Source organism: Mustela nivalis (genome assembly GCF_964662115.1).
Source record: "Mustela nivalis genome assembly, chromosome: 15".
Classification (NCBI taxonomy): domain Eukaryota; kingdom Metazoa; phylum Chordata; class Mammalia; order Carnivora; family Mustelidae; genus Mustela; species Mustela nivalis.
Window position 1 is genome coordinate 28,009,077 of NC_139034.1, and position 25,193 is coordinate 28,034,269.

The following is a 25,193-nucleotide window of genomic DNA, read 5'->3' on the forward strand; positions in this document are numbered from 1 at the left end:
AAGTTAAAATAATTGTTTTACCAGTCCATGTACTTTCATTTTCAAAGCAGATATATTATCAGCCTATATATTTTTCAGGTTTCTACCACGCTAGGCCTCAAATTTTTCTTTCTTTCTTTTTTAGTGATAGTAAGACAAAACATAAAGTGATAATTCAGCTTAAATTTCATATAGTAAAAGATGTATGCCATTCTTTCTAAAAGTCTTGACAGTTTCTTCATAATCAAATTCTTCTCCTAAAAAATGACATCTGTATATCCTAAAATAATGGAAGTTTTAAAAACAAAACCAAAAATTTTAAAAATGAGAAAAAAAATGATATAGAAATAGTAGGATTTCTTACATCTCTTAAAAATGCATCATCCTGAAAAAGTCCTTTTCATCAAAATACACATAAACAATCTCACATTACTTGCCTTACCCCTTAACCCAGAACACAAATATGTGAAATATTTTCTTTGTGTCAGTTCTGTATACAAGGTCAGCATACTGAGATGGAAATCTTTTTCCATGAAGATCCAAAGGGTAATTCATAGTATTTTGAAGTTTACTTAAAGCTGGTCAAAGATAAGCATAGGACATGCACTTTCTCCAGCAGCTGAACTCTGTCAGGCAATGTTGAGGAGTGAAAGAGAGTGATAGGAGTTCAGATGATGATTTAATCAATGGTCAGGGGTTCCGAGGAAAAGAAGGAAGGAATGAGAGAGAGGAAAGCTCTTGTTTTGAAATGCAGGTTCTAACAAATAACAAATGCCAGTGCATTAACACTGTTTCTGAATCTGGGTTTCTGTGTTTTGGTTTAAGATAACTGTTCTTAATATAGCTCATGCAAGCATTTGGGATAATGAATTAATTGCATTTTCAATTTACCTTAGCTTGGCAAAATTAAAATGACTTAAACCTATCCCTCATTATTTAAGCTTTCAGAAATGGCTATAAGCCACTTCATTTGTTCACCCACAAAAAGATGGTTATCTCCTCCAAGCTCAGCATCGGGGAATGTCTTTAATGGGACTGTTTTGATAAAACCTTGGTGCCACATTCCAAATCCAAAATGGAGCCCTAAGCTTGGTCAAGGGTGATTTAGCTGAACCTAAAATGTAAAATGTAATCAGCGAGGTTCTCCCCTTTCCCACTGTAAGCTTACACTTCTTGGAACTACCACTTTGTTGGGCTCAGAACTGTCACGGTTGCCAAACCAACCATGAACAACCACAGCTCATCAGCCTCTTGGTTTGGTTCCCACACTCTATGTCCATGTTAACCCTGAAGCTACTTGGATGACTTTTTGGAGACACGGATGCTAAGTTTGTATAGTGTTTCCAACTTAACAAGACATGCTCACATATGCTTCACTTCCTTCTCTCAAAATTCAAATGAAAAGTATCTACAACTCCTCTCTTCGGTAGCCTCAGCCTCCTCCCACCTGTGTCTCCAGAAGGCCACCCTCACCGCAGATCAGGGCACAGCTCAACAGTCATCACTGACTCCTCTGCTGTCTTGACTACCACCCAAAACCGAATGACACTGGTTCTACCTCTTGGGGCTACAGTCTGCTAGTTCCAGTGCTGAGTTCAGGCTACCATTATTCTACTACAGCAGCCTCCGTGGACCTGACCTTCGATTCTCCAATAGGTTTTCCACATCATAGCCCTGCCCTGCTCAAACTCTGCTGATGCTCCGCTACCATCACACAAAGTCAGACACACATCAGCGCCTTTATCAACTGAACCTTGCCCTGCATGGGCAAGGGTGGGAACCCCTTTCCTTCCTTCCCGACCTTCATGTACCTTTGGCATTCTATACTCTGGCAAACTTGAACTCCTTAGAGGTCCTTACACATGACGAACTTTCCCATACATCCATGCCTCCGTAATGCTGCTATTCTGACTCATCCTTCAAGGCTCCACTTAGAGGCCCTCTCTCCCAGGACAGGAACACCATAGCCAACTCCCCGCACTCCCCATTCGCCAGGTTATAAATCTGTCCTGTGCATCCCCAGAAAGCCAGGAGTTCACTTTGATTACTTTCTGCTGTCATTGCCCTATTTGCATTTGTCCCCAATAGACTCAAAGCCTAGTAAGGTAAAGGATAATGTCTTATTTATAACTAGTTTAACTCTAGTGCTCAATATATGCTTCTTAGCAGGCATTCAATAAACACTTCTTGATTTAATGAAGGTACAGGCTTTATGTAATTTTACAAGAGAGAAATCTGAGGCAGAAAGCAGTCAAGGAACTTAACTGAAGTCACAGACTAGTTCAAAGAAGAACTGAAACCAAAGCCCAAGCCTGGTGATTTCTGGCCCTGTGGGAGACAGTCCACTGTATTCCACTGGTTAGAATTTCCAACACTGAACAGTCCAGTACAACAGAGGACCAGCACTGACGAGCAGAAGCAAGTCTAAATGACAGCTTCCCCTCCGACTGGCATAGAACAACCTTATATTCAGAGGGACAGGCACGCAGCCTTTCCAGCAGCCATAAGCCTGATTTCAAAGGCCACATACTCTACCTTTCTCCTCTGTCACATGTCGAAGTAACTTCTCCAGATCAGGAAGTTTCAGCAACAAGATGCAATTTGGAAACATGTCATCCACCACAACTTGATTTAGGGGCTGGAATTTTCCCTGAAAAAAGACTTCATTCAGTCAGAAGGCAAGCACTCCAGTCAGCAAACTCACACATTATAAAAAAAAGAAAAAGATACATCATCTCATAACTGGACCTTTAAACTGAGTTCAAAGTCATTTGTCTCACCTAAAGAACCCCTCCACTGGGATAGGCTCCAGAACGGACTCTTGGATCCCTCTAAGAAGCTCTTGAACGCCCTGGGGTTCCAACCAGCATACCACCCATATCAAAAGTACAGTCACAGAAGGGAAAAGTTCTAGAAGAGCACCAGAAGCCATGGAAGCTTATGGAAATGGTCTGGTCCTACCCATTCACTGTGAGGAAGAACCAACTGAGGTCACAGAGCAGGGGTTCTAATCATCACTCAGGAAAAAGACCAGATCACACATAGATCAAATAGCTTCCCTCCCTATCCTTACCCCAGGGCTGAAGAAAGAAATGCTAGAGCAAGGAGAAAATTACCAAAATGAATCTGCTCCTGCCAGAACTGTCTGATAGTGCTTCCAAGTATAGACCATGATAAAAGAAAAGATAGCCAGAGGGATAAGTACAAGGAAGCTATACACATATTAAATCAGGCCCATCTCCAGAGTTGTGCAAGGCCTGGTGGCCAATGGGCCAGAATTCAGAACATAGGAGTTCAGAATATTCTTCTTCTCAATCAGGTTATATTTACTTAACTGTGCAGAGGCATGAAGTCTGTCTAAATCATTACTCCCCTGACTTGGGGATAGTGGACTTTATAAAAAAATGTATGGTTCTGCCCATGTCCCACTTTTAGCTCACTCTGCTTTTCTGTTTTGGTGACAACTCCATTTGGAGACAAAGAAACCGTCTGATCAGTTTTCTTTCTACAAATGCAGCTTTCTTTGGTTTGAAGGGTGAAATCTCATTCACTCAGTAGCATATGTCAAAGCTTGTCATACTTTCTGTTAAGTCAAAGAGTGGCAAGAAATGCCTCAGTTCCAATGCTGTCTTCTTCCTTCAGATAGAAACAATATCCACACATTTTCCAAGTCTGCCTGTCTTTAGATATCTACCTTAATCTATATTCTTTCATGGTCAACATATATTTTAAGTATTTAGCAATTTAAAACAATAATCATATATAATGAACTGCCACACAGTTATGTTAATTTCGTAAGTAATTAATACTTCATTCTCACTTTCTTTACCATATATACTCAAAAAGGAAATACAAGAACCAACTTGTTTTGAATATAAAGTTAGTAACAGTTGGGATAGCTAGAAATTCTAGAAGAACTTTTCTGATGTTAAATCTTATGATTAAAAAAAACTAGGTCAACATTTCAAAAGTGCATACCAATATTCTTTAACTCAATAAGAAAATATTGTGTCTCACACGCAGGGAAGGAAATACCTCAATGTTTCATGAGTTATTTTATAGTGTACTTCAAGTATTTGAGAGGAAAAATTAAGATGGTTTACAGTGAAAGCCAACCACCCCTCTACTTCATTCTGTGTCTTTCGACTTGAAACAGCCCTCAGGACTCCCAAGAGGTCCAGGGTGAGGATAATTCACCATGGTCATGGTCTCAGTGGGACACAGGGAAACAGCCCCACAACATGGAGGGGGGGGGGGCTTTAAATGTGCATCAGTATAGGTGCTAAGGCTGGCTGGTGACTTTACCTCTGTTAATGTAACCTAGAAAACAAATGGGAGCCAACTGAAATATTCAACTGAATATTATCAGATCCTTGCTTCTGGTGGTGACCAGACCATTTCTGGTGGTTCATTTAGAGATGAAGATTTACTGTCCTCACAGCTCATATACCCTAAATATGCTGGCTCCATGGTAGCTTCCAGAGAATGAGCACCATGAATGAAGGAAGGAATAAAACGTCGCCAGTCCAGGGTAACGGACAGAGGATATAGGAAAGGAGGGGAAGAAAAGAAGCTAAGCTGTTTCCAAAGACAGCATGACTTAAAGTTTGAAGTCCGTTTTATTGCTTTCGGTTTTTATAGCAAATTAAACTGATACACCCACCGTATGGAAGTTTTGGAAATTTGGTGTAAGGACTAAATAAGATGAGCCCATAAACATTTAAACTATAAGCAAATATCAGAGTACGAAGACCCAGATTCTTCTAAGCAGTTTAAAATAACACTTATTCCTTAAAATTGTTAATTCACAGATTTTCAGACTGTGGTTGGTAGATGCTGGGGGGGTCTCTCAGACCCTTCCAGGGGGTCCAGAGCTCAAGACTATTTTCACAATAATGCTAGGATGCTATCTGCATCTTCACTGTGCTGACATGTGCACGGCCAAGGGAGGAAGAACTGCAGGCTTCTTAGCACCAGTCATGGCCAAGGCATCAACCTGTCCTGCAGCTCCTGTGCTCTTCACTGCCAGGCAGGGAAGGTTAAAAAAAGAAAGAAAGAAAGAAAGAAAGAAAGAAAGAAAGAAAGAAAGAAAGCCAGCGTCACTTCAGGATACCCTTGATCAAGGAGTAAAAGCAATTACTTTTAGTTAAATCTTGACCCTGAGTACAAATCTTTTAAATATTCTGTGTGTTAAAAGTGATGCTGAAGCCCCTTCTGCTGCTACCCAGGTGCAGTAATCACCTCAAGGAAAAGTGCTTGCATCACTGAGTCAAAGGCAGAAATAACTACTTTTTGTGGGATACCATTTTTAATTGAAAAAACCGTTAGGGACTAGTGCTGTTCAGACCTGGGTATTTGGCAGAACATAAAAGAAGTGAGCCTGGGACTTCAAGGAAAAGACTGAAAGTACTTGCAGCCGGTGATATAATTTTAACTTCCAAGCAAAAATTAGAATTGTAGAAAAGTTGTATCTGCTATGACAGCTTCCCAATATACAGTTTTCTGATGAGATCAGTGGTGATATTAACAGAGGAGGGAGAGAGAGAAATGAGATGTGTTAACATTTGGAAGATCTGCAGAAATCAGTGGAGCAATATTTTCCAAATGACCAAGACATGACATTATAAAGTCCTACATAGGTAAAAAATCCATTCTCAGTGCAAGGCAGACCAATGGATTCTCATGTAAACAGAACACAGGAAATTCACTGACAGGGTTTCAGATTCTACATTGCAACGGATTTTTAAGAAACCACTTCCCCCTTGTTGGTTTTTAGATTAGTATCAAAGACTATGTTGTCTGAAGGTGCTATTGTACCAGTCTTCCCTTTTCTGACTCCATGTCTGTGTGAGGCCGCGAATTCTTCATATACCTCTACGGAAACAATACATGGACATGGACCGAATGCAGAACCAGATAGGAGAATCTCGATGTCCTCTATTCAGCCAGACATCAATAAGATTTGCAAAAATGGAAAACATGCCACAGTCTTCACTGAATTTTGTTATTTGTTTCATTAAAAACATGTTATTTATGTTAACATGTAATGGGCTCATTATTTCAAAATAAATTAATAAAACTATTTTAAGTTGCTCAGTTTTAATTTCTAATGCAGTAAATATTGATAGATAAAACCCACAGGAATAAAAAGCTTTTGGGGATCCTAAAACATTTTTAGAAGTATAATGGTATCCTAAAACCAAAATATTTTAGAACCTCTGACTGAAATGATTACTGTTAATGAACTCTTTTATTGGAAGGGTATATTTCATCTAACTAGGATTCCTTAAGTTGCAAGAACAGCTTCCAGGTTACTAGGCACACCCCAGCTGACCTATTTAACATCTCACAGAAAGAAAATGAAAGAAAATGTATTCTTTCCTCTCCTAAGGGCCAGGGTCAGTTTCTTAACATTTGTATTGTATTTCAAAACGAATGAGTACTTAACGATAAAATCCTCCTCATCCTTAGGCTTTTTGTCAAACAAGTAAGTCATGGGGCATAGAGGACTAGGCCAGTCTTAAAAGTCACTGGTAAACCAGTCAGAGATTAGTGCAGGTACTCAGGTTTGTGTCAGTGCTCTAACCCATGCCAGCACATGTGATACAGGTATTCTAGACCAAATCTACCAACCTGAATCTAACTAAATTATATCTGAATTATTGGGACTCTACATTTGGGTCATTAAAAGGAGAGAGAGAAGAGAGAAGATCAAGCAAAAAACGATCTATTCTGTTCCCTCACTGTTAAGTCCCAAAGAGAAACTCACCTCTTTACCAGTCTTTCTGAGGTAGTGGAGAAGCAGAAATAGAGGGTCCATGGGTGTGGCAAAGTGGAGAAGACCTCCTACAGATTAAAAAGAGAACAAAAGGAATTAAATGTCTTAGAAAGACAACTTACTGGGGCATCTGGGTGGCTCAGTGGGTTGAAGCCTCTGCCTTCCATTCAGGTCATGATCCCAGGGTTCTAGAATCGAGCCCCGCATTGGGCTCTCTGCTCAGCAGGGAGCCTGCGTCCTCCTCTCTCTCTGCCTGCCTACTTGTGATCTTGGTCTGTCAAATAAATAAATAAAAATCTTAAAAAAAAAAAAAAAGAAAGACAACTTAGTTATTTCATCTTAATCCCAATATGGAAACCATTCCTTGAAAAATATATGTGAAATTCTAAATTCAGAAGCTCTTCTTACATAGGCACATGATTCTACATGACTCTTTTGAAATGTGCTACGGTAAGTGTAGTGACCATCTGTCAGCACATAACGTTATTACAGTCTTACTGATAGACTCTATGCTGTACTTTTCACTTCTGTGACTTATTTATCTTACAACCGGAAGTCTGTACCTTTTCATCTCCTTTATTTATTTCAGCCACCCCACAACCCACCTTCCCTCTGGCAATCACCAGTTTGCCCTTTGTATTTAAGAGTCTGTTTTTGGGGCAGTGCCTGCGCGGCTCAGTCAGTTAGGCGCCTGCCTTTGGCTCAGGTCATGATGGGGGTGGGTGCCTGGGATTAAGCCCCGTGTTGGGCTCCCTGATCAGTGGGGAGTCTGTGTGTCTCTATACCCAACTTGTGCTCTCTTTCAAATAAAGAAAATCTTTAAAAAAAAAAAATTAAAAAAAAATTTGTTTCTTTTTTTATTGTTTGGTTTCTTAAATTCCATTTATGAGTGAAATCATATGGTATTTGTTTTTCTCTCTGGCCTATTTCATGTAGCATTATACCCTCTAGGACCATCCATGTTATCACAAATGGCCAGATCCCATTCCTTTTTATGGCTGAGTAATGATCCATTTTAAGTGTAAGTGTGTCTGTGTGTATCTATCTATCTATCTGTACATATAGATATAGATATGTACATATAGTATATGTATATACAGATATAGATAGATATAGATAGATATATATCTATATATCTATATATCTATAGATATCTATAGATATCTATCTATATCTATCTATATCTGTATATACATATACTATATGTACATATCTATATCTATATGTACAGATAGATAGATATAGGTATATATCTCCTCAGGCAAGGGAAACAAAAGCAAAAATGAACCACTGGAACTATACAAAAAAAAAAAAATAAGGTCTGCAGTGAAGGAAGCCATCAACCAAAGGAAAAGGCAACTACCGAATGGAAAAAGATATTTGCAGATGATATATCCCATAAAGGGTTAATACCCAAAATACATAAAGAACTTATATAACTCAATGCCAGAAAAACAAGTAATTTGATTAAAAATGGGCCAAAAACTTGAATAGACATTTTTCCAGAAAAGACATACATGACCAACAGACCCATGAAAAGATGCCCAACATCACTCATCATCAGGGAAATGCAAATCAAAACCACAATGAGATATCAACTCCCACCTGTTAGAATGGCTAAAATCAAATACAAGAAATAATAATAATAAATAAAAATAATAAAAAATATAATAAATAACAAGCGTTGACAAGGATGTAGAGAAAAAGGAACCCTTGTGCACTATTGGCAGGAATGCAAACTGGTTCAGCCACTGTGGAAAACAGTATGGAGGTTCCTCAAAAAAGTAAAAATAGAAATATCATATGATCCAGTAATTCTACTACTGGGTATTTACCCAAAGAAAATAAAAACACTAGTTTAAAAAGATATATGCGCCCTGATGTTTATTGCAGCATTATTTACAATAGCCAAGGGATGGGAACAATCTAAGTGTCCACTGAAGGATGAATAAAGAAGATATGAAATATTTAGAAATCATTTTTTATTATGTTTTTATTGTGTTATGTTAGTCATCATTAGTTTTTGATGTAGTGTTTTGTGATTCATTGTTTGCATGTAACACCCAGTGCTCATTGCAATACATGCACTCCTTAATACCCACCACCAGGCTAATCCCCCTCCCCTCTGAAACCCCCAGTTCGTTTCCCAGAGTCCATAAAAATCATTTTTACCAGAGGTCCTCCTACCACCCCAAAAAAAGGCAAAGTTGGGAGAAATACTGACAAAATGTGAACCAGGCAAACATTAGGAGACCTGTATGTGTAAGTTTATCTATAAAGCTGCAGTAAAATGTCATTTCCTACACGTTTGAGGATGAAGCCATGGGCAAGCAATATTATTCTCTCCATGAATAGCTCCTTCTATGGTCTGTGGGTTCACAGCTTGGAATAGCCAATAATTCAAAGCTGAGAAGGTGGTTCCCCACTTGAGACCCCACCCTATTCAGACCTTACCCTAACGTCCTACTCCTTAAGGAAAAGGCAAGAGGAAACAAGTCTAACAAGACTGAACATAAGGAACAGGAGACTCTGTAGTAAGATTACTATCCAGGCTAGAAGGAAAAGAAGCATATCAAGAAAACTACCTACCTAGTCCCCACTTTTCCTTCCTTTATCACAGCCTCGCTAAGCTCCTTCTTACACACTCCTTCTTCCATGGAGGTGAACGAGAAGAGATATTTCATCACATGGAACGATAAATAATTCCTTTATCTTTATACTTATTTTGGTTTCAGGAAACATAGGTACTTTCTTTGATTCCCTAACAGAGCAACCTACCTATACAACCAAGAAATTCTAACCCTAAATTATATATATGATTCCAATTCACAGAAAGTAAAAAAAGTTAAGAAAGTAATTTCACATTATGATATTACTTGATTATTTTTTTAAAGTAGAAGAGAAACTTATGAAAACAACCTATCAGAAGCTCTAAGCTCATTTTATATGAGGCATCCGTGATAGAAATTAGGAACAGGTTTTTAGGTCTGAAAACAATATCCTGGTGGCTATTCTTAAAAGCAGCTCTTTCTTCAAGGCTAAGTTTAAAAAGAAGACAATGATGAAAAAAGCAGGCACCTTTGCTATGAACATAAAACCACTCAAATAAGGTCTATTAAAAAGCATAAAAAGCAGATACCAACTCAGACAGTCCAGGAGAGGTGATCAATCACTGACTCCCAATATTTCCCAGTTTCATCAGGATATTATTGTGTCTACCTAGCTAAACCCAACTGCAAGTATATTACGTTAGAAGTTAGAGCTCTCATACTTTGCCAAACGAATAAGCATAGCAGTGACAATAAAAGGGAATATATACTTTCCACCTGCCAGACTATATCATAGTCTGCCATTGTATTTTGGCAACTGAAAGCCATTTCAAATATTTTCATGCACATAGGTATATGAAATTTATCACCAGCAATAAACTCTTGTTCTGGAACGTCCTAGAAGAAAGACAAAGTGGCCTTTTTACACTGGCTCTAAGTGGAGACATACATAGTCAACAGAAAGCAGAGGGCTGACAAAGAAATAGAAAATACTCTCAGGAAACAATGAGAACACAGGTAGAGGGAATGTATAATGGCCTCAACTATCACTGACTCAACCTTCCCCCGACTCCTTGAACCATCAGAACATGCGGAATCCTTTCTCCTTCTGAGTCAACACTGCCCCCAAATTAGAGGAACATTAAAAGAATCAGAACTTTGGTGTTGGGTATGTGTGTGTGTGGGGGGGGGGTGAAGGGTGGGAACAGTAGTAATTTTATGACAACACGTTAAAAAAAAATCTTTGTTATATTCTATTTCATTTTAGAAGTGCATTCATTTGCACAGAAGTAAGACATTAACACCTGAAGATCCTCAAAAGTGTCTAAAAGAAGAACAAAGAGTTCCCAGTCCACACTATGTACGCTCCTGTGTTAGAAAAATGACCTAATTCCTGACCAGGGAGGCATCTGTGTTTTAGGAGACAAAGTGGAGTTACTAGTTTAAATTTGCCTACTATCTAAGATACATAGATACTGATTTAAAATTGTTCAAACTATCTTTCCTTTCCCCCTGATTAAATCCTGCTCTGATGCCAAGGAAGGCCAAAACATGGACCAGACTCCAAACTGGGCAGACAAGCCTGCACTCCAATGCATGAAGGATGGAAAAGCTAGAGTATGTGTTTAGTTAACAGAAATATATACATGCGTCACTTACCTGACTGGACTGATTGATTTATAAACCAAGAATGGTGTTTTTCCTTGAAAACTTTTATTTCAAACAGCTGCTGTTGACACATATTGAACAAGTAAATGGTTCCTTCCCCTGTTAAGACAGATCTGTTTTTTATTTGTAAGTTTTCACACACACACAAAATCAAAAGACTGTCCAATAGTTCTGAGGAATGTTCCTAATATGGACATAAACATACATAGATATATTCTATACAAACTGACTCTGAGGAAAGTTTATAGCTATTATATACAGATGCTTGTTTCTGAGCTCTATAATCCTCACTGAACTTAAACCAGTAAATTAAAAAAAAAAAAACAAAAAACGCAATCATTCATCTTAACTGCTACAAAGCGTCTCATTGACTCCTCCATTAGATCGCAAGGGGAAATCAGTTCTAAAACTACCCAAGCCTGACGCTTCCACCAGATGAACTGAGCTGGCATGTGGGTCCTGTCACCAGAGGGCCCAAGATAGACCCCGAGGGCCAGCACTAAGTGAGAAAGGCAAGGGCCCTTTGATGCATGAAATTTTTTTCTAAACACAGCACTATCAAGGACCCTGAGTTTGAATCTATGTGGACCACACGTTGGGGGTGTGCCTTTGAGGAAGTTGTACAAACCTTTTTGTGCCTCTGTTTCCATATCTGTAAAATGGAAGCAATAGGGAACATACCTCACAGGGTTTTGTAAGAATTAGAAAGGCAGAACACATGTAAAGTTCCTAAAATAGTAAATGCTCAGCACATGTTAGCCTTGATTTTTCCACAATGTAGTAAATGCGAACATTTGTTCCTCTGTTGTTTACAGACATGTAGATAAAACACAAATTTTACAAGAAGCCTGACTTTTTTGTATACCTTTACTTTCATTAAATGCTTTACAACCTTTACTGCTACCTAAGACTTCTCTAGAAAAAATGTGAAAAAAAAAAAATTAGAAAAAAAAAAAAATACGGGGCGCCTGGGTGGCTCAGTGGGTTAAGCCACTGCCTTCGGCTCAGGTCATGATCCCAGGGTCCTGGGAATCGAGCCCCACATCGGGCTCTCTGCTCAGCAGGGAGCCTGCTTCCTCCTCTCTCTCTGCCTGCCTCTCTGCCTGTTTGTGATCTCTCTCTGTCAAATAGATAAATAAAATCTTTAAAAAAAAAAATTAGAAGTTAAAGATAATAGGAATTTTCAATTCAAATTCAATTCCACCTTGAAGAAAAGGAAACTGGAAGAAGCCAGGACTTTTTGCCTTTTTTGTGGCTTCTATTTATGTCTTTCCATCAACAACGGTAACAAGGCACTACCCAATAAATTTCTCTTGCTTTTGCTATTTCAATATTGTACCTGCCAGCACAATGTTCTAATTTGCTAAGTATCAGATGTCTACACACAATCTTACAAAATTAATAACAACCCTATGACATAAACCTTGTGAAATAAATTAAACAAAAAAACCCCACATAAAGATAAATATCAGAATTACTATATTTTATAGTATATTTTAATATTTTTGCCTAAAAATTAGGAAACAAAATATAAAGTTAAAATGAAATTAGTTGCAATAAAATATGTATCTGTATACAATGCTTTTAATATAAAAAAATCACTTCTTGAATTGGAACAAATATACCACCTTTTGGTTAGAACAAAATAAGGAAAGTACCACTAAAAATGAAAACACTCAAAATCTTGGCATGTCAAGTAAAAACTCTATTTTTTCTTTTTTACTCTGGCTGTTTATTTCACAACATAAAATGAATATAAGTGGACATTAATATTGGACAACTATTTAAGAAGAATTGGCTTAAGAAGGCTAAAGAAAAACAGTCTGTTTTCAGAGAGAAGCCAAACACACTACTTTCTATCTTGTATGCATTTCTGATGAGTGAACAGTTCTATGGATTTAAATTAGAAGAAGAAATAAACAAAATTTAGGCCAAGCTCGCTGTTGTCACCCAGCAATGCCAACTTACTTTTAAAACCTATTAAGGAAGAACAAACGTACAAAGGTAAATAAGTATATACACTTTTTATGCGCAATGTTTAAAAAATACTAGAGTTACTGTAATCGGAAGAGAAGGGGGCAGGAAAGCTTACCTGAACACGGGTTCACCAATTTTACAAATATAAGTCCACTTTTCATCTTCTTTGAAGCATCTTTTAAATATTCTGAAAAGAAATAATGAATTTGTTAAATTAAAAGACATTTGCTTTCTTGCTCACCTTATTTACCTTATTCTCTCTCTCTCTCTTTTTTCCTTCTGTTTGAATGATTTTTCTTTGTAAACTCTCTAACTCCAATTTGGTTGTATCCTCTGTGTCATACTTAAAAAGGCCCTCTCTCCCTCAAGCCTATATGAATCACTTACATTTTCTCCCAACAACGCTGTTATCTTTTTTTTTTTTTAAAGATTTTATTTACTTATTTGACAGACAGAGATCACAAGTAGGCAGAGAGGCAGGCAGAGAGAGAGGAGGAAGCAGGCTCCCGCTGAGCAGAGAGCCCGATGTGGGGCTCGATCCCAGGACGCTGGGATCATGACCCGAGCCGAAGACAGAGGCCTAACCCACTAAGCCACCCAGGCACCCCCATTGTTATCTTTTTAATCTATCTGAAACATAGCTGGGTTTAAGGTATGGAGAGGAGATCCAACTTTTCTTTTTTTCAGTGAATTGTCCGGTTGTACCAACGTTATCTTCTGAAAAACGCATGCCTGAAATAGTTCCTTTATGCTAAATGTTTAAACTACATTTGTAAGTCTGCCTATGGAAATTCTATTTTGGTCTACTAGTCTGTGTCAATATTAGCATTACTACTTTAATATTTTGATTATTATAGCTTTAAAATACATTTTAATATCTACTGAAGTAAGTTCTCTCATTATGTTTCCTCTATAATATTTTACTGTCGAAGTTTTAATGGTGTAGATCAAAACACAAAGACCATGACCATTTGATTTATAACATCTTCCATACATTTTGAATGCACATTCATAGAACACATTTGGTGACTCTCTCTCTCCGAAAGGAACAAAGGGGTCTCATAATCCAGCAGATCAACAACCTACCAAAGAGTAAATCAGAGAGCTTTGGGTAAGCAGTAGCACTTCATTGTGTTTATTTTATGTGCCGCCCCTTCACCCCACTTCAGATCTTCATAAACTTGAATACAGCAAGCATGATTAGAAATCGGCTTACACATAAATGGTTAAAATACAACTTTCTTCTTCAAATAAGAGGAATATTAAATAAGCAAAAGAAAATATAAACCCCAATTTTGCGATTTCCAATCACAACTAAATGGAATACCAAGAACTTTATTTACCCTCCCACCTAAAACCATCAATGACAACAACAACAACAACAAAACAAAGGAAACTATTGTGTTCAGGACACGGGGCATTGAGTCGTACAGGATAGTGATCCCTGAGAGATGGGCGACAATTAAGGTGACCTCTACAAATGCCCCTGCGTATTGCCATGAGGAGTTTCCACCTGCCCCAGGGGGAGGCTGGCAGACACCCTGCATTGACAAATTGGGGCTGCAGGTTCACTGGGTGGTGCACAGGAAAGGAGAGAGGTACAGAGAAAGAAAACCCTAGAGCTGTGCAAAAGACACTGCCTGAGTATCGAACTGAGAACTGTATGTAGTACATGCAGGTGATGAAACTACCCCAAGACTAGGAGATGAGAGGGGAGAGTACCTCACGTTCATGCAGGGCTCGGAACTCCAGACAGACGGGGAAGCCTCTTGATTCCGAGGACATAAAAGGGTCTTGCCTTAGCAGCAGGGAACAAAGAACCCTAGCCTAAATGCAGCTGTGGTACCAATAAATTAATTTTATCTAAAAACCAAGACCTTAAAAAAAAAAAAAAAAAGCAAGACCTAGGGGCACCTGGGTGGCTCAGTGGGTTAAAGGCTCTGCCTTTGGCTGAGGTCATGATCCCAGAGTCCTGGGGATGGAGCCCCACATAGGGCTCTCTGCCCGGCAGGGAGCTTGCTTCTTCCTGTCTCTTGCCTGCCTCTCTGCCTATCTGTAATCTCTGCCTGTCAAATATATAAATACAATCTTAAAAAAAAAAAAAAAAAAAAAAAAAGCAAGACCTAAAAGGATCAAACTCTTTCTGAGTACCTTCACTGGGCCCCAGAATGAAGCTCAAGATTATTTACAGGAATACAAAAATATTCCTTGGCCGAAAAGATAAAATTCACAATGTCTGGCATCTAAGCAAATATTACTGTGCATTCAAAGAAGCAGAAAAATATGGCCCGAAATGAGAAAAATGAAGAACCCAATTATTGAGAGAGGGGTCCTGATATTAGACACAGATGTTCAAATGGATAGGCAGAAGCGTAAGGACAGTATTCCTCATGCACAAAAAATTAAGTAGAGACACATAAGTTTTCTCAAAAGACCCAAGTTGAAATGAAAAATACACTAGATGGGATTAATGGCGGAAGAAAAGATTAATGAACTGAAAACATAGCAAGAGAAACTATGTGAAATGAAAACACAGAGAAAAAAGAATGAAAAATAAATAGACATTAGTGAACTGTGGGACAACTTCAAGCATCCTAATACATGTGTCTGAAAGAGAGGATGTGGGAACGGAAAAAATATTTGAAGAAATTATAGCCAAATATTTTCAAATCTGATGAAAACAATAAACCTACATGTCCCAGAAGTTCAATAAAGCCAAAACACAGGAAATAGGAATAAACTATATATCACGATCAATACTTCAAAGCCAGTAATAAAAAGACAGATCTTAAAAGCAGACAGAGTTAAAGAAGACATACTATGTACAGAGGAACAAAACTAAGAATCTCAGCAAGTTTCTTCATTGGAAACAATGCAAGCCAGAAGACATCTGTAAAGTACTGAAAGAAAACATGATGATCCCAGAGAAATTACCCTTGAAAAAATAAAGGTGATAAATAGACTTTTTCAGACATGCAGGAGCTGAAAGCAATAACCACCAACAGACCCGCACTGCCAGGAATGCTAAAGGAAGTCCTGGCAGAAGGAATAGGCTACCAGATGAAAATAAGAATTTAAACAAAGAAATGAGAAGCACTGGTAATGGTGACTACAGGGGTAAATCAATAACAATTTTATTTCTATTACTTATATCTCTTTAAAGATCACTGACTAGGGTACCAGGGTGACTCAGTGGGTTAAGCCGCTGCCTTTGGCTCAGGTCATGATCTCAGGGTCCTGGGATCGAGTCCCGCATCGGGCTCTCTGCTCAGCAGGGAGCCTGCTTCCCTCTCTCTCTCTGCCTGCCTCTCTGACTACTTGTGATCTCTCTCTCTCTGTCAAATAAATAAATAAAACATTAAAAAAAAAGATCACTGACTAAACAAAAATAGCAAGTTAGTGTGGGGTTTATAACATACATATAAATAAAATACATGAGAAGATAGCATGAAGGCCAGGACAGGGGAGAGGAAAGCATACTACTGTATGTTTCATCTTACTGTGTGAGTTTTTTCTGCCATCTGTGGAATGGCGTGACATCACCTGAAGCTAGATGGGATCGATATACGTGTGCAGTAAACCGCAAAGTGGCCACAAAATTAAGAAAAAATGCTGCCACTAATATGACAATATAGATGAAATAGAACCATAAAAAAATTTTAATCCTAAAAGAAAAAGGCAGAAGGGGAATGAAAAAAGTTAAAAAGGACAGAAGAGACAAACCAGAAAACAAACAGCAAAATGACAGACTCAAACCTAACCCTATTAATAATCACACGCAATGTAAATGTCTGTACACCTTAATTCAAAGGCAGAAATTTTCAGATTGGTTAAAAAAGTAAGGTAATCCTCTATGCATGCATGTAGAAACACTTGAAAGCTGCAAGTAGATTAAAAGGAAGAAGATATGCTTTTCATGCTAACACTAGCACGCTTTTCATGCTAAACTAATTAAAAGAAAGATGGAATGGCTCTGTTAATAACAGACTTAGAACATTATAGTAATAAAGAAGGTCATCCCACTGACTGACTGCACTTAGCATCAAAGCTTCTAGCTCCATCCATGTTGATGCAAATGCCGACTTCATTCCTTTTTTATGGCTGAGTAATGGTCCATGGTGTATTCACACACCACCTCTTCTATATCCATTCAGCTATTGATGGACACATGGGTTGCTTCCCTATCTTGGCTATTGTAAATGATGCTGCAGTAAACATAGGAGTGCACATATCTTTTCAAGTTACTGTTTTCATTTCTTTTAGTAAATACCCAGTAGTGGAATTGCTGGATCATACGGCAATTCTGGTTTTAATTTTTTTGAGGCGCTCCATACTGTTCCATAGAATTTCACTCCTATTTGGAATTTAAGAAACAAAACATACAAAAAAAGAAAAAAAGAGACAAACAGTAAAACAGACTCTTGACTGTAGAGGACTGGTGGTTCCCAGAGGGGAAGGTGGTTGGGGGGGGGGGGTGAAATAGGTGAAAGGAATCAAGAGTGCCCTCATCGTGATGAGCACTGAGTGGTGGACTGTGGAATCACTGTATCATACACTTGAAACTAATACATGAATGTTAGTTATACAGGAATTAAGTCTTTTTTTTTTTTTTCAAGGATGTGATTTCCTGGTGATTTCCTCTTTAGGAAAACCTCTTTTCCTAAAGAGGAAATCATTGTAAATGTTTAAGCTCACAGACACAGAGCTTCAGGATGCACTAGATGAAAGCTCATAGAACCCTGTGCCCCAATTCCAACCCTTGGCAACTGCTAATCTGTTCTCCATCTCTACAGTTTCGTGATTTTGAGAATGTTATAGAAATGGACATACACAGATTTAATTTTAGGAGTCTTTTAAGACTTTCCTTTCTGCAACTTATAAAAATGTGAAGGATAAAGTTTAGCACTGTTAAAAACTTTTCCACAAAACTAAAACAGGTTGTGGTTTTCCCTCCTTCACCTTGCTGTTTCTCACTATTTCAGCTTCACTGTCTCTACTATGTCAAGGCATGGAAAAAGCGACCTCTCTCCTTCAGCAATACACCTGTGGTTTTACTTCAGTACTATAGTAAACCTTTCAGCTTGAACGTGGTGAATCGTTATTGATTTTTTTGTTTCCTTTTTTTCAATAGAAAGTTCTAGTTCTAGGGATTCTCACCAGCTCTCCTTCAGCTTTCCCATTCTTCCAGCGCTTAAAATGATTAAAATTTATAAATACTAAAAGTCTAAAATATATATTCTTAACAACTATACAAGGGAAGCAGTGTTTCCATTTTTCTCAGGAAGAGCACTAAATCCAGAGGATTAACTATAGCCTAAATGTCAAACTGTAAACTTTGGAATTACTAAGTACAAATAAATACTGACATTAATGTGTTCTGCTGCAAATGCCAGGGTTCTCTGAAATACACTTTGAGATGTATTAGTGTAGATAATGCTGAAATGTCTACGTAGTATGGGAAAAAAAAAATCTTTTCTCAGTTGTGCCAATAAAATAACCTGCAGTTGTATTGAATATTTCAACACAGAATTCCAAGCGAGATGCTATTCTCAGGTTGTTTTACCTCTTTAACAACAGAATGGATTTTAAAATTAATCTCTCCTGCCTACTTCACTCATTCAGTTTTTAACTATTGATTAGTAAAGCAGACCCGGCCTGTTCCCATGAGGAACTTTTGGATGTTCCCTGGAAGAAACAGATACTGAGTCAACAATCATACAAAGGCAGACACCAAATGTAACAGCTACTAAGAAGAAGAAATACATGGAATTTAAGACCTTAAGATAGGGGACACAACAAAGAAGAGTAGGTCTGAGAAGGCTTCCTGTGCCTCACATTAAGTTCTTCACTGTGATGGCTAAGAAGTCAAGGGAATTATGCTTTCACTTCACCAGGGAAATCTTCAGGAGGCTCCTGGGCCAAACTCAAGCCACAGAAGGGTTTTGTTTGATTTGCACATTTGAAAAAATTTGAATTTAGGTGCCAATATTTGGAAATCGGGTGATTTTTACATAAAGGCCGCCCTTCAAATACATGCTCCCTAGATAAGAAAAAAAAAAAAATCACTAGGTAAAGATTTTGCCTTGTACAATCAAACAGGCAACAACAAACTAACTTTGTCAAAGTCCAACTACCACTTTCTAGTTCCCCTTAGTCCTCTGTCCCATCTCGTATACCCATTGCACAGTCGGGGGATTATCAGATGCCATGTATGGTCTCACGAGACCACGTTTTTGTCTGCTAGAATCTATGAACCCACGGCACCAAGTATGGTGCTGAATAAAGAACCATTCACTAATAAACACCACTCTCTTACTGAATCTTTTTTTTTTAAATTACCAATCTTTATTTTATATTATTTTATTATAATTTTCTGTTCCCAGTACTATCCTAAGCACTAAGGATTCAGCTGTGAATAAAACAAAGCCCCCTGCTCTCATAGCAAGACTGCATTCATAAGGGCTCTTTATCTGCCCCGCCCCCACCCCTCACCCCCATCTTCTTCTCCAGTCCACTTAGTCATTCTCCATGCTCCACCCTCCCCTCTCAATCAACCAGACTTACAGGACAGGGAATAGGGCCCAGATCTACCAGACCCTGGAGGCCCAGGGTGCAGAACATAAAATTCATTCCACAAATGTGATTTATATTTATAATTTAAATTTATATTTATTTTTTATTTATATTTATTTGTATGTATTTTATAAATTTAAATTTATAATTTAAATTATAAAATTTAAAATTTGCTAGGAGCCACATTAAAAATAGGTAAAATAAGTGTCAATAATATATTTTACTTAACCCAATAGGCATTTTCAATTCAACATGTAAAGAAAATTTCATATGAAATGTGTTAGCATGATAGTACCTGTAGATTTTTTATAGATGCCCTCTATCAGATTGAGAAAGTTCCCTATTCCCAATTTTTGGACTGTGTTTTAGGATGAGATAGTGCCATAATTTCTCAAACACTACTTCTGTGGCTGTTAAGATGGTTATGTGGTTTGGGGCTTTTATTTTATTACAATGGTATATTATATTGATTGATTTTAGTATGTTGAATCAACATTGCATTCCTAGGATAAATCTCACTTGGTCATAGTGTATAATGCTTTTTACATACTTCTGGATTTGGTTTGTTAGTTGTTGAGGTCTTTTGCATCTATGCTCATAAGGGATATTGATCTGTATTTTTCCTATGCCTTTGTCTAATGTTGGTATGAAAGCAATATTGGCCTTGTAGAATTAGTTGGGAAATGTTCTCTCTCTTTCCTTTTTTGGGGAAAACTTTGCAAAGGATTCATATGAATATGCTCAATGTTTAGTGGAACATACCAGTGAAACTATGTAAAGATTGGGCTTTTTTTTGCCCCTGTAGGAAACTTTTAATCTAACTTAATTTCTTTACTTGCTATAGGTCCATTCAGATTGTCTATTTCCTCCTGAGTTGGTTTTGGTAATTTATGCAATACTAGAGCTTTGTCCATTTCATCTAAGCTATCTATTTCTTTGGCATACAGTTGTTTGTAGTGTCCCCCATGATCCTTTTTAATTTCTGTAAGGTCAGTAGTGATGTCCCCTCTTTCATTCCTGATTTTAGTAATTTGAAACTTCTTTTTTTCCTTCGTCATTTTAATGAAAGATTTGGTAATTTTGTTGATGTTTTCAAAAGGACCAACTTTGGTTTCATTGATTTTTCTCTCTGTTGTTTTTCTATTCTCTACTTTCTTTATTTCTACTCTAATCTTCATTCCCTTCCTTTCTATTTGCTTTGGGTTTGATTTGTTTTCCTTTTTCTAGTTTCTTAAACTGGAAATTTGGGTTATTTGAGACCTTGCTCCTTTAGGCATCTGCAACTACATATTTTGCTCTGAACACTGACTTACTTGCATCCTTTATGTTTTTTATATATTTTGTGTCATTTTCACTCATTGCATTCACTTTGAGCCACTGATTATTTTAAGAGTGTGTCATTTAATTCCCACATTTGTGAATTCCCCAAATTTCCTTCTGTTATTGCTTTCTATTTTCATTTCAGTGTTTTTGGAGAGCATATATTGTATAATTTCAATCCTTTTAAATGTAGTGAGGTTTGTTATGGCCTGTGATTTTTTTTTTCTAGAGAATGTTTCATGTTCACTTAGGGAGAGTATGTATCCCATTGTTGAGTGGAGTGTTCTACAGATGTCTCTTAAGTCTAGTCATTGTATAGTGTTGCTCAAGTCTTCTCTGAGTTGTTTTAGCCAATTGGAAAAGGGTTACATAAATCTCCTCCAACTATTATTAAATTGCGTATATTTACCTTCAATTCTGTCAGGTTTTGGTTCGTGTGTTTTGGGGCTCTGTCTTCAGGTGTATATATGATTATTAGATCTTCCTAATACACTAACACTGTTATCATTAAAAAATAACCCTTTTTGTGTCCAGCAACAATTTTTGTCTTAAAGTCTATTTTATAAGATATTAGTATAGCCACTCAAACTCTCCTTTGGTTACTTGGTTACTGTTTGCATGGTATATCTTTTACATCTGTTTATTTTCAACCTATTTGTGTCTTTTAATTTAAAGTGTACATCTTTTAAATAACATACAGGAGGGTCATGCCCCTCCACACACACACACACACACACACATTGTGCCAATCTCTGCCTTTTAATAGGAAAGTTTAATGCATTTACCTTTAATATGATTACAGATAGGTAGGATTTACATCTGCCACTAACTTCATTTTCTATATGCCATATGGTTTGTTCCTCTATTACTGCCTTCTATCATGTTTAAGATTTTTTTCTAGCACATTGTTTTAATTCTCTTTTCATTTCTTTTACTGTATTTTGGGGGAGTTATTTTCTCAGTCATTGTCTTGAGAATTATACTAAGTAACTTAACTTACAATAATGTAGTTCATATTAATATTAACTTGAAAACTTCAATAGTAACCAGAAACTTTCCTGCAATACATTCTTTTTCCTACCCCTCCTTTGCGCTAGTATTCTGTGCCATATACATACATATATACACAGGCATATACATACACACACAAATTATATCTTTATATAAGCCCATTAACCATTTTATATCTTTTGCCTTATGAAGTTGTATTTTTAAAAAAATTTTAAAAGACATTTATTTATTTTAGAGAGAGAGCGAGAGCGAGAACATGAATGGGAAGGACAGAAGGAATGGGAGAGAATCTCAAGCAGACTCCAGGCTGAGCCCAGAATTTGACACAGGACTTGATCTCACAACAATGAGATTGTGACCTGAGCCAAAACCAAGAGTCTGACGCTCAAATGATTGTCACCCAGGTGCACCTGAAGTTGTATTTTAAATTAGACAGAAAAGAATCACAAACAAAAATACCATTGTACTATCTTTTATAGTTCGCTATGTATTATCTTTACCAGTGCTATGAATATCTCGTGTGGATTCAAGTTACCATCTAGTTTCTTTTCCTTTCAATCTGAAGGACTCCCTTCATGATTTCTGAGAGTCAAGTTTGCTAGTGATGAATTCCCTCAGTTCTTCTGTATCTGAGAATGCCTTAGTTCCTCCCTCAGTGGTTTTTTTTTTTTTTTTTTAAGATTTTATTTATCTATTTGAGAGAGACTGAGGGAGAGAGAGAGAAGAGCAAGAGCAAGCACGAGTCAGGGGAGAAACAGGGGTAAAGGGAGAAGCAGACTCCGCCTGAGCAGGGAGCCCGATGCTGGGCTCAATCCTGGGACTCCAGGATCATGACCTGAACCAAAGGCAGATGCTTAACTGACCGAGCCACCCAAGTGGCCCTCTCCCTCAGTTTTGAAAGATAGTTTTGCCAGATATAGAATTCTTTTTCTTTCAGTATCTTGAATATGCCCTCCAATTAACTTCTGGCCTCTATGATTTCTAATGAGAAGTCAGCAGTTTATTTTATTGAGGATCTCTGTACTTGATAAGTCATATTATCTTGCTACTTTCAAGATTCTCTCTTTGTCTTTATCATTTGACAGTTTGACTACGTATGTGTAGATATGGATCTCTTTCAGTTTATCCTACTTGGAGTTTATTGAGGTTCTTGAATATGTAATGTTTTTCATCAAATTTGGGAGGTGTTTGTCCAATCTTCAAATAATTCTTTTTGCTCCTTTTCCTCTCTCTTCTCCTTCTGGACCTCCCCCATACATATGTTGGTGTGCTTGGTGGTGTACCACAGGTATATGACATTATGTTCTATTTTCTTACTGCTTTTTTCTTTCTGTTCCTCAGGCCAGCTAATCTTAATTGACCTGTCTTCAAGTTTGCTGTTTCTCTTCTCTGCCAGTCCAAATATGCTATTGAGCCTGCTAATGAATTTTTCACTTCAGCTACTGTACTTTTCAACTCCAGAATTTATATATTCTTTATAAATTTCTATTTCTCTTTATTGATAAACTTTATTTTGTAAGGTTTCATTATCATACTTCCCATTAATTTTTAAGACATATTTTGCTTAGTTCTTTAACTATATTTATAATAGCTGATTAAAATCTTTGCAGAGTAAGTCCAACAACTTGGCCCCCTCAGGGACAGGTTTTATTTACTACTTTTTTTTCTCCTATGTATAAACCTACCTTCCTTTTTCTTCAGGTGTCCCACACCTTAACAAAAAAAAAAAACCAAAAAAACAAAAAACAAAAAACAAAAAACCCTAGACATATTAGAAATGTAATAATTAATGTGACAATTCTGGAAATCAGACTCCCCTTCCCCAACTCTCCAAGATTTATTGTTGTTGCTGTTCTTTGTCATCATTGCAGTTGTTGCTATTTGTTTAGTGACCTTCCTGGACTAATCCTATAATGTCTATATTCTCTGTAACCACTGATGCCTCAGTTAGTTTACTGGATAGCTAACGATTAGTCTGAAGTTTGTTAAATGTTTTGAACAAATCAGCCTCCCAATATTTGCTGAGAAATTCTGCATGTGTTTTGGGATACGCCTGCAACACTCAAGTAATTTTAACTTCTGCCTTAGCTTTTATTAATTGCTTGCCTAGGACCTCAATGTCAGTCAGAGGTGAGAGATTAGGGCCTGTCAGGTCTTTCCTGGGCATGCACACAGTCCTGAATATGTGCTCAGTCTTTTAATTTCCTAGGACTATGTCAGAGCTTCTAAGATACCTTATCCTCATATCTCACTTTTACGTTTTTGACCAGGTCCTTATTTTCCCAACTGCTATTACCCCCTCAGCAGTTGATCTATTAAACAATTGCCACTGATCATTTTTGACAAATGCCCTGAGGACAAGATATTTCCTGCAGAGCAAGTTCGAAGCTCCAATCAAGCTTTTCCAGGGAAATGCAAGACAGTTCAAACAGGGACAATGCTCTGGGAATGGGACTTCTTAAGAAGCTCCAAATGAGGCCTGTCCAGCCCAATGGTTGCAAAGCTGCTGGTTTTTACAAGCACCATGTTTGCAAGACTGCTATTTTTCAAGGTTACTGTAGACCTGAAGAGAGGGATATGTGAGCAGTTCAAGTTACAATACCACAAAGACTGCTTAATGAGGTTCAGCAGTTTTTCCTGAATAAACACTTCTCAGACTGTTGGAAGACTTTGGCTAATTTCAAGAGTTTTGAAAAAGTTGACTTTGGCCATCTTTGCCAATGTTTTCATTGCTTTTATGGAGGATTTACCCCCACTGGATTTTGATGGCTTAGCATAAGTAAAGAACTTATATTGCTATAAGACTTCGGATAAATTCTTTAATCTATACCTGGCCTTAGGCACACAAAATTACCTGTGACTATAAATTAAAGGCTCTATGAAAGTTAAGGGTTTTTGCTGTTGTTGTTGTTGTGTTTTTTTTTTTTTTAACTTTCATTTAAATCTGGAAAATCCTGTATCATCCCATGGACCAGTTTCTCATCCAAAGGCTTAGAAGCTCCATCTTTTTTCTAACTTTTACCTACATCTAGCATATCTAAAGGATAGCTAAATTAATTAAGGAAGAAAAAAAAATCTGTTTTTAGAATAATGGGAAGGAATCTGAAGCACAATCTATTAACCTAGTTTTAATTGAGGCCTATTTCTTTGATAATGTCTGCATAGAAAAAGCACAAGATCTGGAGACAGAGAAGTCCACAATCGACTCACAGCTCCACTTCTTCTCAGCAGTATGAGCTTGGGCATGATACTCAGACTCTGTTGCCTCAGTTGTCTCATTTATAAAATGTGCATAATAATTATTATTTTATAGGTTTTTCTTAAGCTTAAATATATGT

General features: G+C 37.4%; 1 protein-coding gene across 3 annotated transcripts in view; it reads right to left on the reverse strand.

The window, feature by feature from the left end:
* Positions 1-25,193, reverse strand: part of RNASEH2B (ribonuclease H2 subunit B) — a 64,132-nt gene that overhangs the window by 25,958 nt on the left and 12,981 nt on the right. For all 3 annotated transcript variants that reach the window (XM_082700549.1, XM_082700547.1, XM_082700548.1), the window contains exons 2-5: positions 13,067-13,138; positions 10,966-11,073; positions 6,749-6,825; positions 2,515-2,629 (exon numbers count right to left, since the gene is read on the reverse strand). In XM_082700549.1, the coding sequence (XP_082556675.1) occupies positions 2,515-2,629; positions 6,749-6,825; positions 10,966-11,073; positions 13,067-13,138 (372 nt within the window). The remainder of the gene's footprint in view (positions 1-2,514; positions 2,630-6,748; positions 6,826-10,965; positions 11,074-13,066; positions 13,139-25,193) is intronic.